Genomic DNA, 16,524 nt, shown 5'->3' on the forward strand with positions numbered 1-16,524 from the left:
AGACCCCCGGGGCCCGTTTGAAAATGGGGTAAAATTAGCACTTCGACATAGAAAATGTAAACTCACAGTATTTATGCACATAACACCTTCCACATTGGCTGCCTTAGGCCTGCTTTTAGAAAAATACCCTCATCAGTCCAACTCCGGACCACAGTATTTTTGCGCAAAACTACTTTCTGCGTAGGCGTTTACGGATTATAACTCTTAATAAGTATAATTCCCCTTTCTGTCTCCCCAGAGAAGAGGTGCGGAATCTCCGCTTATATTGTGAAAGATATTCAACATTTCTTGTGCATATAACTCCGGCTACGCCATCCACAGTGATTTTGCGCAGAACCAACATCAAAATTTACAAATAACTCCATAATTTATTAATATCTAGTACTCGGAAATTTGAAATCTTTATTTTAAATTAAAGTTTAATTATTTCACTACACGCCTATGTTAAAGTTTTTAAATCGGGTCACCAAAATCGTTGTACAAATAACTAAACCGAATTGCTTAAACTAGTTGCGTTCCAAATGCTTCACGATTTGCGGGTTTTTACAGGTAGCTGTTCCACGGGGTCATCTTCCATTAGGTTTATTAATGGCGAAAACAGCTTTTCCTGCAAATCGTGAAGCATCTGGAACACAAACGCTATTCATAAAATTCTCATATGTATGTACATACACTTTATCTTCCAACTCCGAGGGATTCGACGAATCTCGCAATTTCCTCCTTGCTTTAGCCAACTCTACTAATCTTTTACCTTCCACATCATCTTCCTCATCACTAAACCATATCTGAACAGTATCCATTTTTTAAATTTTATAATAAAAGCAATTGTTTTAAAAATGATGTAAATGAAACACTAAAGAAACAAGTGTAAACAAACAAACAGCTGTTTACAATTTTGTCAACCATTCACAATAGTACAAATTTTTATCGATCAAGTTACACAATAGCAAAATAAAAGATGATCGACTCAATCGACAAATTTCTATTCTACTGCCAGTCGACACTCGCAATAGGGGCGTAAATTTCTTACAATATCCTGAACTACAGTACGATCGGCAAAGGATAAACGTCTAGGCGCACTATAAAACGGCACATCAGTTGTTAAGTGAATCTTCATTTGGTATTCTACTGGTTCTACCCTAAGATCTTTAGGATTTATATACGAATCGAACACTAATCTACTTAATTCGGCACGCTGACTACAATTTAGCGCAAAGTCTATATCTTATCTATCGATTTCAATATTGAAGATGTCCGGCGATTCGACGCAGACCCGCCCGCTGGGACCACCATTCCCACTCGTACCGATCATGTCCCCGGATTTAATGTTATTAGGTGGCGCATAAGCTTTTAATACTATGTCTCCATTGAGAGATTTATCCATTAAGATTTAATAAATCAAGTTGCTAAATCACAACCGTCTCCATTACCACAACGAGATATGTTTGACGTTCACATTTTTAAATATTTGACGTTTGCTTATGTATGATTTTATAAATACAGTTGCGGACATTGATATACAGACAGATAAAAGGAAGGTACCAAGCGTAATTTCATTATATGAATTCTGAATATTATTGGCTTCTTATTCGTGGTAAATATGTATGTATAATATATAGTTTGGAAAGTGTAAAGAATGGTACCATATTCCGAATTTAAGAAAAATTATCAAAACGGTAAAAAACATTTGCGGAAAGAAACATTTTTGTAGAATTCTCTTATTCATAGGGGGGAACCGAAAATCCAATCGTGGGCCTTTGGCATATCATGAATACGAACTGAGTTCTTGAGGATGTTCGGTGCAATTTTATCGAAGCAGAACCATTACCGAAATTTATAAATTTTTTGTCGCAGCGCGTAAATGACTTATAGAAAGCGGAGAAGACTCTGCATGATATTACTATAAAACATTTCTTCTAAATTTTGAGTTTTTAAAATAATATTTTCTTAATTTATTACAACCAAAGTTATGTAAATATGTATTACTAATTTTCCTCCCAAACTAACAAAAATATAAAAATCCCTAAAAATACGAAAATTCATGTTTTTATGATAGGCTAGATTACAATGTCCTCAACTGTATATTGAAAACACAAATGTCATTTGACTTATGGCATGTGAATTTGTGGTTTCCACATCCAACAAATTGTACTTATTGATCAATATTATTGAAGATTTGACGAAGATTTAACTTGAATCTACTGCCTTTCGAGATTTAATTTTATATGGTAAATCTCAAAAGATTTAACGTCAAATCTCGTCAGAGGGCTAAATCTTCATTAAATCTCACAATGGAGACATAGTTTAAGATTTCGACCAGGTCATTCGACAAGGGAATGCAAAGAGTGTTCTTATGTATCAATAAATTGTCTTTCGTATATTTACGTTTTATTTTAGCTAAGCGTATGTTAAACTGCTTCAAAAAGTCTCGTCCAAAAATAACAGGTACTAACATTTCATTTTCTGGCATGATATTTATTTTGATATTTGTTACTTCATTTTTAAATTTCACAGAACAAAGGACTTGACCCAATATTTTTAGTTTTAATACACCAATGCTGCGGTAATTTTGTTGTGGTCCTCTTAAAATTTGGCAATTATTCGGCACACACGATTGCTTCATAAAGCTAGTTGGACTACCGGTATCAAAAAGGGAAATGAATTTATTAAAGTTCGCACTCTCTTGTGGATTGGTCTCAAAAGCAATACTTACAAAATTGAACGATTCCAGCTCGGCGAGGTCGTCTTCGTAAACGGCAGCAACTGGTTGGTCGGCAATGGGCTTCAAAATTTTCCGTGGATTGGTGCATGAATGATGGTCGTGACCCATCTTCCAGCACCGGAAGCAGGACCCATTCGGACGCATCGGATACGGGCAGATTGGCTTTATGTGGCCCCTCTTATAGCAGTTGAAGCATAGTGGCTGGCTGTTTTCTCCAGACTCGGCAGTAAGCTTATCAGCGGCTGACGGCTTGACGGGAACGGCTGGTTGCTTTGCGGCAGCGGCAGGCATCATACGTCGAACAGTATGAAAATTTGGCTTGAGGTATTTGGAATAGTAGCGATTCACTAGCCTCTTCAGCTCGTCCAGTGATTGTGCTGGCATAAGTAAATTTATATTGTTTATTTTATTCCCGATCCCATCAAAGATCAATCCGATGACGTCAGTTTCCTGGACACATCCACGTTTCGCCAGAGCCTGCATAGTCAATATGTAACAGTGCAGTGATTCATCTTGGGGCTTCCACTTCCTTTCGCTCAACATTCTGTAGACGTCGTGGCGAGTAACTGCACTGTCGAACTCATCTATAACTGCCTTCCTCAAATCATGATAGTTGAGTGCAGATGTCGTCGTTAAGAACACTCGTGCTATTCCATGTAATGAGCGACGTAAGCTTAACAATTTAAGCTGATCGTCCGCATTAACCGTACGCATTATTTCCTCGAAATCGTCGTAGAAGTGTTGAAGTGATTGTGCGGAGCTATCACCACTAAATTTTGGAACTGCGTGCTCAATGCCTGCGAATGAGGCTCTACAAGCACTTGGTTTGGCAATAGTAGTTTTCAGCTCATTTATTTGACATTGTAGCTCCAATATTTCGCGCTTCTTAATTCCGTAATCTGCTGGTCAAAATTATCAGCGACGTAGTCGTCACCGGCATTCGTAGGGCTGGATGCCGTGTTGTTAGCGGCAGCGGAAGTTTTGTCGCTGGTATAGCTATAGGCAAGAAGGTTTACGGAGGCAGCATTTTCGGCATTGGCGGTAATATCGGCATTGGCAGTAATATCGTCAGCGGCGGGGATTTTAGCAGCATTTTTAGCGCCGGCGGCAAGGCTAGAGGCGTCACGACGTTCGCGAACGGTGTATTCAGCAACGTTATTTAGGTTAGCGGCAGGGGCGCTTGCGCCGGCGTCACGGCATTCGCCAACGGTATTTTCGGTAACCGTATTTTGAGAATCTCGTACCTGATCATAGCGCGTGGCGTCGATTATGGTGGCACCGTTGTCTGGAGCTACTCCCTCATCCAAGTCGGATATGTTGTCGTCGTCCACCTCATTGAGCGCCTCATTTGTGTAGTGTTCGGCGTATAAATGCTTTAATTGCGCCACCGTAGCCGTCGCGGGAAAACCCACACTAGCCGCCATTAGAGCGTCGACTAGAAATTGTTTTGTTAACCGTTGTGGCATATTCGATTTTATTAACTTTATTTAACTAAATGGGTACTTGTACCCCACACCTGAAGCTGTAACGCAATTTTTTTTATTATTTATTTATTATCAGATTGTAAAAAACACAATTTAGATGGCGTGCTTCTATCTCGAATGTTCGCAGAGGAAATGAAGTGTTATGTTCACATTCACAATAGAATTATGTGCTGGAGGCGAAAAGGAATTGAAAGAAGTAGAGGAGAAAGGAAAGAAAAAGAAGTGTGATAGGCAGGGTTGCCATCGAGTAAGGCGGTTGCATACGGGAAAACAGCAATAGGAAAATGCTAACATATATTCCATAATTCCACGTTTAAAATTCAATGGCACATATTCATAGTCATATTTAGTACTCAACTAAGTCGAAACTATTCTAAGTCACAACTAAAGCTATTCATGGTCGCCTTAGTTTCGACTTTTCTGGCTAAGTACCAACTTAAAATTTAGTTTCGGCTGCAGCTGCAACTAAGTCGTAAGTAGGAAGAAGTATTTTATCAAATTAAGGGAAAACCGACGAAATATGTAAAAATTAAGTTGGTAGAGGGTGATTTTGATAATATTGAATAATCTCCAATTAAAATTTACAAATATCGATCCATTTTAATCGGAAGATGGAATTAAATGTGTATTACAATTCGAATAAAGCTACATCACAATTTTATAATTCGAATAATTTAGATAAATTCTCAAATAATAAGTCAGTTTCACGCTAGTTCTTTCAAAGTAAATTTGTGCATAACATTTTGATATCTACTATTTGTATGTTTCACAGCATGCTTTCGATAAACATCGACTTCACATCACTGCGGTTGTTCTGGCTATTTCACACAATTAACAAGAAAATGATACCATATTCTTTTGCATAATCATGCAATGAAAATAAAAATTACATAAACGGATGATCAAACTTGACATTATTTAATAAAAATATAATATTTCCAAACTATCGTAAAGAAAAATCGATACATTTTCACACTCGTTTTGCTATATCGTAAACTAAGTCGAAACTAATTAGTAGAAGTCTGAAATGCAACTATGAATAGTGGTAAATCTTAAGTTGGTACTTAAATTTAAGTTGCAACTTTGTTAGTTTCGACTTAGTTGCTGGACTATGAATACGCGCCAATAGTTTTATGATGTAAATGTTGCGTGTGGACTCAGCGTTAGGGTACGGTTTATGAATTTGTACAACGATTTTGGGTTGCTGTGCCCAAACGCGTGAATCGAATCAAAAACCTTTTACACAAACTTGTAGACAACAGTTCACGTCTTATTACAATAATTTAACTTACTAAATCTGTGCACTAATTTAACTATAATGTCGGTTGGAAATATGGTATTTGTTGCAAATTTCCGAAATATACGTACACTGATTACTCTTATTCTGCCTTAAAGCAGCCACTTAATATCTTTATTTTTATATATATATATTTACTTTACACATCACACTATTAGTTTTTAGTTGTTTTATTCCTTTAGTTGGAACTTATTCGTCGTGGAAAGTTGGTGTGGCTAGAGATACTATTCTATGCGAAGGTAATTTTGTTAATTGCATAAGATTTGCACCGTTCATTAGATTTTCAAAAATGAGGTGTTAAATGAAAGTGCTTGGCCTTTAGATAGAAATAAGTTTTTATTTTTTGAATAGGATTGCCACCTTTTTAAAAATTATAAAATCTGCACGGTTCGTTGGATTAAAAAAATAAGGTGTCAAATGAAAGGGCTGGACCTGAAGACGTACAATAAGGGTTTATTTTTTGAATAGAGTTTCCGCCTGTCTACAAAAGTATAATATTTACATCCTTCGCATGATTTTCAAAAATGAGGTGTCAAACGAAAGGGCTTGGCCTCTAGATATGAAATAAGTTTTTATTTTTTTGAATAGGGTTTCCACCTGTCTAACAAATTGTAATATTTACACTGTTCACCCGTAGGGTTGCCAGATTTTTTATGGGCAAAATCAGTACGTTCGACTTCCTCCTGCTTAAAAAATCAGTACTTTTCAGTACATTTTTATTAAAAGGAAAATTATGAATGTAAGTAACAGATAATGCTTTAAAACGCCGGAGAACTTGTTTTTGATATTTTGGTATACAGTAAATAAAATATAGTTCATAAAAAAGAAAAATTTTAATTCATTTTAACATGAAAGTACACATCATTGAACTCATAATCCAATAAATTGTTTTATATTTATGAAATTTTTTAATAATAATAATAATGAGATAATTTCCATTTTCAGCGTTTAAACAGTCAAAGAATTCAATACATTTCATTTTAAAATTACTTTTAATTTGAAGCTCACTTTAAAACATTTTAATTAGGAGCCGATTCCTCTCTTTCCGCCAGGAAGCAAACTATATAGATCCTCTCAGCGTTGCTTTGTTTGAGTGTGGTATTGAAAAAAACTAAATTACATATTTTTTCAAACTGTGGAAAAGTACCACTATTTAAGGACTTCATCTATATTTCCTCATGGCTTAAATTACTTTTTTCAACTAGTAAGTTAAAGGAAAATTTGTCGTTTTTAAACTGTTATTTATTTTCGAGATAACTAACAACCCACGACAAAAAAATGCTAGCCTTCTTTTTAAATAATTTAAGCTCCATTTTGTTATCGCAACTGGTACGCAACGACACGACGATATGCCCGTAAAACGATTGATCTTTTTGTTGTATTAATTTTTTAGACATATCAAACATTATCTGAAACATGTCAACTATAATTAAATTATTTTCTTCTTACATTTTACAGTACAGTTTAAGGTGTAATATGTTTAATAGTTGTCAGTCTAGAAGCAACACTGCTGACTCTTATACACACGGCTAGCAACTTCGCCGACTAAGAGGCAGCACTGTTAACTCGCCTAAGGACATATAACGAGTAGCTTGACAGACACTAGGTGCGTTGTTAGTCGTTCAACTACTGCCTACAGTAATACATTATAGTGGCGACAAGGATAAATCTAAACGCAGAATGGCGCAAATTTTGGGAACAATGCCACAGTTCGACCAAACCGATGGTGTTTGGAGTGTATTTAAAACACAAATGGATCAATTCTTTATCGCTAACGAGATTACAAATGATCTCAAGAAGAAAGCAATTTTGCTCACAGCATTAACGCAACAATCGTACGAGTTATTACAGAATTTATTAAATCCGCTAAAGATTGAAGATCCCATCACAAGCTTAAGTAAATGTGTGGAAGTTATGCAAAGGCATTTTAAACCATCAGCATCAGGATTTACAGAACGTTGTAAGTTCTATAATTCGGTCAAACAGCCAGCGGAATCAATTAATGATTGGAGTGTCCGCGTGCGGTCGTTGGCACCATGGTTGCCACTCGCCAACATTTTTTTCCTAAGAAAAGTTACCAAAAGTTACCAAATCTTCACTTCATCAGTGAGAAAAAAATATACTGAATAACACTGCTATATTTCATAACAAATATGTATATACTTACAGCCCGGTTCTGTGCACTTAATAAATTCAATATTTTTATGATTTGTCAATTTTTGATTATTTATCAAGAACTCCCAGTTCTAGCACAGAAGTTTAAATCTATTTTCTTGATAAATTATCAAGATTGAAAATGCTATTGACAATTATAATAATTTTTTTTTAATAGAAAATATTTTTCTATCAATTAATTACACGATGCTTTCCATTTCCAGACAACCGGTCAGGTACGAGCATGATTTTTAATTTCGGCCGAACTCAAATACATTGTTTGTTGGTCCAAATAATGAGACACGTATTTTTTCTTTTGGCTCGGAAAAAATTTTCGGCCGAATTAAACGCGATTTTGGTTTTCAGGCAAAAATCGATTATTCGAACTGACAGTGAGAATTTTTTTTAAATGCCCATAACTTTGTCAAAATTTAATAGATTCCAACAAATTCTTGTCACTTCAAGATAGAATGATATAATTATTGTGTTCATCGGGCAAAGATGGTTAAGAGCGCAGTTTTCGGATGTGCCGCAAATGGGTAATGGCCCAGCTTCAAGTTCGCACCGATGTAAATTGTATTTCAGGCCACCCCATATATATATATGTAGCTGGATGAGGCGATGAAAATTGGTGGCTGCAAGACGTCTACTCAAATGGATATTCGGTAAGCAAGTAAAATCCGTTCCTTTTCTTTTTAATCACGTTAGCCTTTCGAACGGCTTTTTAAGGGAGGGAAATTTTAACATAACTAGCGTTCGACAATAGAAAGCAGTTAACTGTTGTCTTATGTTCAAATGTTAAATATTAGGGTGGCTCTTAAATGGCGTATTTAAGACGCTGGCCTAAACATGCCGGCCCCCTTGCGGCAAGCAATCTGGAAGTTTACGTATTTAGGCCACCAAGTTTCATCGTTTAGTAGATATGTCTTAAAACTAGAAGCGACGTATCCATTTACGTTCCGCATTTGTCGAACCTAAATTCTAGAAAAAATGTAAATGAAGAAAAAAGTCACAATAAAAACGTGGTTTGAAATTCACAAGCACTTGTTTATTTTTATTTCAATTCATGTTATTAATCCAGATTTTCGAAAAAATAAAAAAGTGAATATAAAAAATTTATTGTAATTGTTGGGGGAAAAATCATTCAGCAAGCACCGGAGAGCGCCCACCCGAAGATTGTATTTTGTGCCAATAGTGGGCCCATGGCACCTGCGGGAAGAGCGCCCAGGAAAATCTTGGGGAAAACGTCGGCCCCAAGAACTACTCGGACTGGCGAAGAAATGTGGAACCGCGGGTCAGCCAGTCTTAAATTTGTATACGCTGCGCCAATCGAAGCGTCGATATTCGCGACCGGGGTTATCTTTTTGTAGTTTCTCACAATAATAGCGTGAGTGGTTACCGTCGCTGTTTGCCCGTATTTTCCACGCATTTTAATAAAGCACCCGCGTTGCTTATTGATGGACGTCACGTTCAAGCGTATCTCTTGGGCAAGATCTTCGGCTAATATCGACGTGGCTGCGCATGGGTCTATGAGTGCCCGTATATGATGCAGTCGGCCTCCTGCTTCTATTTTCACGACGGCGGTGGGCGCTACTGGTGTCAGGCTTTGTAGCGAAATAACAGCTGATCGCCCCATAGTTACCATTCCGGATCGAAATCCGCTTTGAGCTTGGCGGTGGAATGCAGAAGATTCCACTCGCCCGCTTTTGATTTGTCGACGGCGAGGGCGGTAACGCTGCTGTCGGGATTTGAGACCTCTCTTGTTTTTTGAAGGCTGGAAAGCTCCGGTTTCCAGTCCCTCTTGATGGTCTCGCTCGTGCTCTGAGTCTGGGCGAAAACGCTGGAGTCCTAATCCCCTCGACCCATCTGGATGGAAAGCGTAGGTTTCCATTCCAGGGGAGTTTGCTGAGCGGAAAGCATCGGTTTCCGCTTCAGGTTCAGGGATTTCCCCCTCTTCCAGGCCTGGGCGGAAAGCTGAAGTTTCCGCTCCAGCCTCTGACGCCTCTAATGATATGGCGTCGCTATCGTCGTCTTCGGCAACCGTATTCCTTGGTGGTCGTCGGCTAAAACGCGGCTTGTCGGCACGTGATGAAATATGAAGCAACGTGTGATGTTGCTCCTGGCACTGCCGGCATCTGCCCTCGTTAGTGCAATGTGCTGCGCGGTGGGTTCCTGCTAAGCAATTGGAGCAGTAGCGGTGGATCAATACTTCACGCAGACGCTCTTCTGGCCCTTTAGCACGAAAAACAGGGCAGAGCCGGAGAGGATGCTTCGAGCCGCAGAGTCGACAAGTCAGGGGGTAGCCTCGGGTAGTTTCCGCTTGTTTTCGCATCAACGTGAAGCGGGTCATTTTCTGAAATAGCAGTTTCCCAATCGTAATTAGAACTTTACAAGGAAACGAGATTGACGGGTGGCGAGCCATAGCGAGGTACAAATTTACGCATTCCTTAATGATTGATGGGAAAAGCATTCTAACGTTTATACCTGGCTTTATATTGGGGTGGTGAGAGTCGGCAGGGTTCATGGGAACTTTGAGCTGCTTATCTGATAAATAGGTTGCACGAAAAGTGTGGCGGAAACAAATTAACATTTAATTGATGGGTCTATGCATTATAACTTGACGTAGTAATACTGCATTTTGAAATAGATAATAATAAATAATTATGTATTATTTATTATTACCCACCCCATCTATATGAAAAAAAATGCATATAATTTCCATTACTGCAAGCACTAACTGCACACACACACTATTAAGCGGATCTGCACAAAATTTGCGCAGACCTGCTACAGAAAATGGCAAGTGCAACCTCAGTGTTATGATCGAAAGAACTCTCCATAGTATCGAATTGTTTAGTACATCGATATCGATAACACGACACTACTTCCGTCAATGGCCGATTCCCCACCACGTTAAATATATTCGTCTTTACTACAAGTGCTGTTGTGCGGTGCCGGTGAAATATTTCGAGTTAATTGAAAAAAAAAAAAACATAGCAAGCGGCGCGAGTGAAACAATAATTAACCCATCGATTTTGATAGCAGGTGCAGTGAAAGGCTGATTGTAAATAGTAAGTAGTAATATGTAAGTAGTGCGAATGTACACACAAACAAAAGAAATAAGTAAAAACAAAAAAAACGGTGAATTTTAAGAAATAAGTGCGTAGAGTTCCTTTTAAATAAAAAAAATGCGTAAATTAAAGTTAATTTCTAACAAGAAAAAAACGTGCGTAATAAATATACATACGTTTTGCGAAACATGTATGTGCAGAAGTACCGGTGGAGTGTTAAATTCATTATGTAAATGTGCCTTATGTAAAGGAATATGTACATACATATGTACCATGTGGTGCTAGTTGGTCGCGTTAAGAGCGTGTCCTTTTAAAGTTTTTACACATAAATTGAATATGCGTATTTATGTGTTGGGATAGGTTATGTGAAAAAGTGCAATGCTGAAAGAAACACATGCATACCTACGTATGTACATAGTAGTGTGCCCAGATGACAACAAAGTATTGGCACCTATTTATGTGCATAGTAGTGTGCCCAGATGACGACAAAGTATTGGCACAAAGTGTTATAGTGAAAATGAAGTATTGGCAAAAGTGTGTTTTGGAGAACAAATGCCTTTAATTTGCATAATACCCATAAACCAAAAATACCAAATCACCTACTCAAAGAAGCCAGAAAAATATATATCTGAGTGGTGTTACTTCTGTCACAGAATAAAAAATCGCCGAGCATCAACACAGCTCGTTTTTTTTTTTTAACGCCTATGTTCTTATGTTCTTACCGCAAAGATGCACCCACTTTTCCCGGTAATTTAAGCCTCTTGGCAGGCCAAACAAACGCACGAACTTGTTCTAATCAAACAGCATCTTCATTTTAACCCGGGTACAAATGTATCCACTTTCAACTTTGAAGTGTTGTAACTTTTGAACCGCTATACCTCTATACCGCTAACTTCGGATCTAGGAAGATTATTTAGTTTTGAGTTCAAATTCAAAATCGGACCATTGGTTCAGGAGCTACAGCCTTCCAAACACATTATATACGTAAACACACACCCGGGATACGTTTGTACCCCAATAGTAAAAATCCTCATAATAATAAAAAAAAAACATTTTTTATATTATTTTTTATTTGAAAAATTAAAAATATTCATTTCACACATTATATTATTGACTTTTATTATAAAAATTATAAAAATGTATCTTATATCTAAGGAAAATCATGGCAAATAGAGCAATTTGTTGATGTGACCGAATGTTCAAGACACATTGGCTTCTTACATTTGTCGCACAGCTTTCTGGTTTTTCTACGGCGTTTTTCCTCTTGTGCGTAACATAAATAGCAAGATCCGGACACAGGGTTTGGCGTGCGCGCTGCGGCAGATGTTGATGCTGCTGTTGACACCATTGATTCCACCGGTCGGTTGAAATATGCTTCAATAGCAATTTTAGTCGAAAAATTTCGCGTCACTTGACGATTTATGGCTCTGGCTTCAATAATGGGCCTACACAATGCTTCAGCCAAGCTGCGTAGGATCTGCTTACGCTTGTTGTTTGTTCTCCAAGGCAACATAGGGTTATTCAAATCGTAGACAATGTAGGCTGCAAGAGCTGTAATGTCCAACATGTTGAAGAACATCGCTAGTGGCCATCGTTTTGTTTGTCTTTGTGTTGGATATTCCGCAAACATTTGGTCCATTCGATCAACACCACCTTTGGTACGATTATAATATTCAATTATTTCAGGTTTCCCACTGTCAGCTATTTCAGCATCATTATGCATGGTCGAAAGCAAAATTACTGCTTTATTTTTTTTGGGAACATAAGAGCACATTGTCACATTATTTTTGAAGCCAAATGTCGTTGAACCAATTGTCCTGTTTTTGTTCTGCTTCATTTCTTGAGGAATATATGATTTGTTTTTGCGCAAAGTTCCAACGATCGTGAGTTTCCAGGTGGGAAGCAGTTCTGCAACTGGCAAGGTCGTAAACAAATTGTCCATTGTAATGTTTCGGTCACTTCCTTGGTATTTGGCAGACAAATCCTTCACCACTCGTTCGCCTTGATTCGTTTCCCTACCAGTTTCTGCTTGGCCAGTATATATTTCTCCATGCAGTGGATATGCATTTGTGGCATCGCAAATCCACCAAACCTTGATACCATATTTAGCAGGTTTTGACGGTATGTACTGCGTAAACCGTGTGCGTCCACGGTAAGGAAATAATTGTTCATCAATCGTCAAGCATGAGCTGGGCTTGTAATGTGCAGCAAGATTATTGTTCATCATCGTCCACAACTCACTGATCGGTGCTGCTTTATCAGTTAGTAAGCGTGTTGCACGAGTGTTTTTATCGTCAAATCTTAGGAACCGCAATATCGAACAGAAACGGTTGACTCCCATTGTGGCGCGATATAAAGGATAGTTTTTGACGCTCCATAAATCTCGAACATGTTCTCCATTGTTATGGTTCGCACCAGTCATAATAAGTATGCCAAAAAATGCATACAGCTCTGTTATTGACACAGGCATCCATGACTTAGGAGTTGTGTTTGGATGCGCATTGTTGTAAGCATTATAAGTTTCTTTTGCTAACTTATTTGTGTGGCGCATAATTATATCAGCCATTTCAACGTTCATGAAACATTTGAATGTTTGCTCTATTGACAACATTTCAGTGCATCTAGCTGGTCCAGAACGTTCTCTTATAATATTTTGTCTGAGTACCTGACGACTTACATTTGGTTCTTTCATCCACTCAGTACCATCGCGTGCAACAAATTTTTCGGCACTAGCAGGTAATTCATTATTTTCTTCTACTTCTTCTTCTTCATCGTCTTCTTCATCATCCTCATAGTCCGCATAATCAGGTAATACTTCTGCGGCACTTTGCGAAACTTCAGCATCGTCATCAGCAATTTCAATGTCATTGATTTGAATTTCTTCTTCATCTTCTGAGTCAAAGTCATAGGGAGCGTCATCGTCACAAATTTCATCAAATAAAGATTGTATATATGATTCTCGCTGTTCCTCAGTTAGCCTGCATAATAAAAAAAATTAGTATATGTTTACATTGTTGCTTATTTTACATTTTTTACCTTCTATATGCTGCACTTGATAAATATTCGTTTCTTCTTGAAGTCATTTCGTATCCAGTTATTTATAGTTTCAGTTATATTTATTTTCACTTATATTTTCACTTCTTACACTTTTGAGCACCAAAACAATAATGAAAATATCAACAGGCAGCATTTATAACAACACCTCGTGTGAAAACAACCCTTGCAGCTGCATATAAAATACAAAAACCAGTTATACCAGTGTATTTGCTACCTACGTACCCATACCTTGCGCGACCTTTTTGCACATATCTTTTGAACCAGGTAGAATATTTCAATGAAATAAAAACCAAAATGTGTATTCGTTGTTACTCTACAAGTATATTATTATAAATTATATTATTTTGTTTTGCATTTATCAGGACAACAACAAAAACAAAAATCCACTGTTGCATGTCCTGACTTTATTTGCCCATATCGCTGGAACCAGTAGGAATATTCGAATGAAACAAAAGACAAAATACTTGTTATATATTAAAATATACATTTCAAAAAAAAAAATCATAGAAATCGGTTGAATAAGCATTAAAAAACCGCAAAATAAGGTCCCGGGTACAAACGTATCCCGGGTGTGTGTTTACGTGGTATTTTCTGGGTGTGTGTTCTAGGGTTAAATCAAGAAACTAAAATTTTAACAAACCAAGAGTTGAATTAAATCGCTACAGAAATATATAAATCGAGAAAAAAGAATATATAAATTGAGGTAGAAAGCAATGTGAATAAAACGAAAAATCATATGAAAAAATGGCAAAAAAAAACATTAAGAAAATCGTTTTCGGAAATTCGCTACCAACTACAACGATGGATAAGTGTGGATCCGCAATTGAGGAGGTATACTTAAAGTCGCTTAAGATAAATGAAGGTAACTATTTATAATTTAACCTAAGGGTCAGTTTCTTAGTGCACGTCTGCAGTTTCAAATCGGACTGACTGGCTTATACCCAGATTAGCCAAGCAAATGTCCGCCAGCTGTTCACTGCAGACGCACTTTATGTGATCTAAGTTTAAACTGGCACGACGAAACTGGCCCTAAGAAGATACAAATATTTAAAGTCTATACAATGAAAATATAGTTGAAAATGTTGGTAGCGGTAGAAATTCTTCTCCTAGTCGTCCTCAGCGGTTGTCTCCGTGTGATAGGGTGGTAGTAATATCAGTTTGACAAGCGGTCTTGTCACAGTGCCCTTTTCGGTCAGGATGTCAACAACTCGGACTCTACTATCCAAACCTGGGTGTAAATTGACCACCCTACCTAGTCTCCATTCGTTAGGAGGGAGATTACCTTCTTTTATGACTACCATATCTCCTACTTTCATGTTTGCTTTCGGATGTTTCCACTTTGTGCGTTTTTGTAGCTCGTTCAGGTATTCAGTCTTCCATCTCCTGCAGAAGTTTTGGTGTAGGGCCTTGAGCTTCTGCCAACGATTAACGATCGAGGCAGGATTTTCGTTGACGTCTAACTCTGGTGGAGCTAGCAGGTGTCCGCCGACTAAAAAGTGGCCTGGAGTTAGAGGCTCCAGATCAGATGGCTCATTTGAGGCTGGGCTAAGTGGACGCGAGTTGAGACATGACTCAACTCTGCAAAGTTGTGTACTGAACTCCTCGAAAGTGTATTTCGAATTTGACGCTATCTTTTTAAAGTGGCTTTTGAAACTTTTCACACCTGCCTCCCATAAGCCCCCCATATGCGGAGCTGCGGCAGGTATGAAATGCCAGGTTAGTGATTGGTGAACATATTTTGATAGCGTCTGTGTCCGCGCGTCGGAAAGAAATGCCTTAAATTCTGCTTTTAACGCTCTTGAAGCTCCTACAAAGTTTGTCTCTTTGGGTACTCAAATCACTTGTGGCCTCTAGATGGATGGCCTTCGTAGAAAAACAGACCATAAGACAGACGTAACCCTTTGAAATTCGGCACCCCCGCCCACGATAACTTTTTATTTCAAAGGGTCCAGCGAAATCCACACCTGTATTTGTAAATGCTCGCGAAAACGTAGTTCGCTCTTGTGGAAGGATCCCCATAAGTTGGCTTTGTGAGCGTTTTTTGTGAATAGTACATATTTTGCAATTATGGATGGTGGACCTTATTAGTGTTTTCACCTTTGGAATCCAGTATTGGGTTCGGATGAGACGCAACATGAGTTGGTTTTCACCATGGAGAGAGACTTCGTGTACAAATTGGACTAATAGGCGCGATAACCTGCAGCTGTATGGGAGTATGACTGGATGCCGTTCACTATATGCCAGATCAAGAGATGCACCAAGACGACCACCAGTTCTCAGCAAATCATCTTTATCAAGCAACGGATTTAGAGGAAGGATTTCACTTTTTGACTCAATGGATTCTCTAGCTTTAAGTTTAGCGATTTCTGCTCCGTAATGTTGCTTCTGAGCGAGTTTTATCAGACATATAGTCGTTGTTTTAATTTCGTTTGACGAAATTAAAGAAGAGTTCGCCTGAAAAGAAGCTTTTGTCTTCGGACTGGTTCTTTGGAGGAATCTCAATACATACGAGAGCACCCTCAAAGCTTTCGGTAAACTTGAAAACCGCTCAAGAATGTCACTAAGTTCGTTTGACGTTATTGTTGAATGAACGTGCAACCGTTTTTCCTCAATATTAGTAGTGAAGTCTATCTCTTGTAATGGCCAATTTTCTCTATTTTCTTGCAGCCAAGAAGGTCCTTGCCACCACAACGAATTTTGTACCAATTCATGCGCCAATATGCCCCTGCTTGCTAAGTC

General features: G+C 38.1%; 2 protein-coding genes across 2 annotated transcripts in view; both read right to left on the bottom strand.

The window, feature by feature from the left end:
• Positions 1-2,554: 2,554 nt before the first annotated feature.
• On the bottom strand, positions 2,555-3,456 carry LOC118745667. Its single transcript, XM_036479237.1, has 2 exons — positions 2,714-3,456; positions 2,555-2,636 (listed from the first exon to the last, which is right to left on the bottom strand). The coding sequence occupies exons 1-2, from the start codon at positions 3,434-3,436 to the stop codon at positions 2,628-2,630; spliced, it is 732 nt and encodes a 243-aa protein (XP_036335130.1). The 5' UTR covers positions 3,437-3,456; the 3' UTR covers positions 2,555-2,627.
• A 5,209-nt stretch (positions 3,457-8,665) lies between these two features.
• The window catches only part of LOC118745668, a 10,748-nt gene continuing 2,889 nt past the window's right edge, over positions 8,666-16,524 (bottom strand). The window contains exon 2 of the mRNA XM_036479238.1: positions 8,666-10,010. Within this exon, the coding sequence (XP_036335131.1) occupies positions 8,802-10,007 (1,206 nt within the window). The 5' untranslated portion in view covers positions 10,008-10,010 and the 3' untranslated portion in view covers positions 8,666-8,801. The remainder of the gene's footprint in view (positions 10,011-16,524) is intronic.

The sequence above is a fragment of the Rhagoletis pomonella genome, unplaced genomic scaffold (assembly GCF_013731165.1).
Source record: "Rhagoletis pomonella isolate Grant_MI unplaced genomic scaffold, Rhpom_1.0 Rhpom_scaffold_00009, whole genome shotgun sequence".
Lineage (NCBI taxonomy): Eukaryota > Metazoa > Arthropoda > Insecta > Diptera > Tephritidae > Rhagoletis > Rhagoletis pomonella.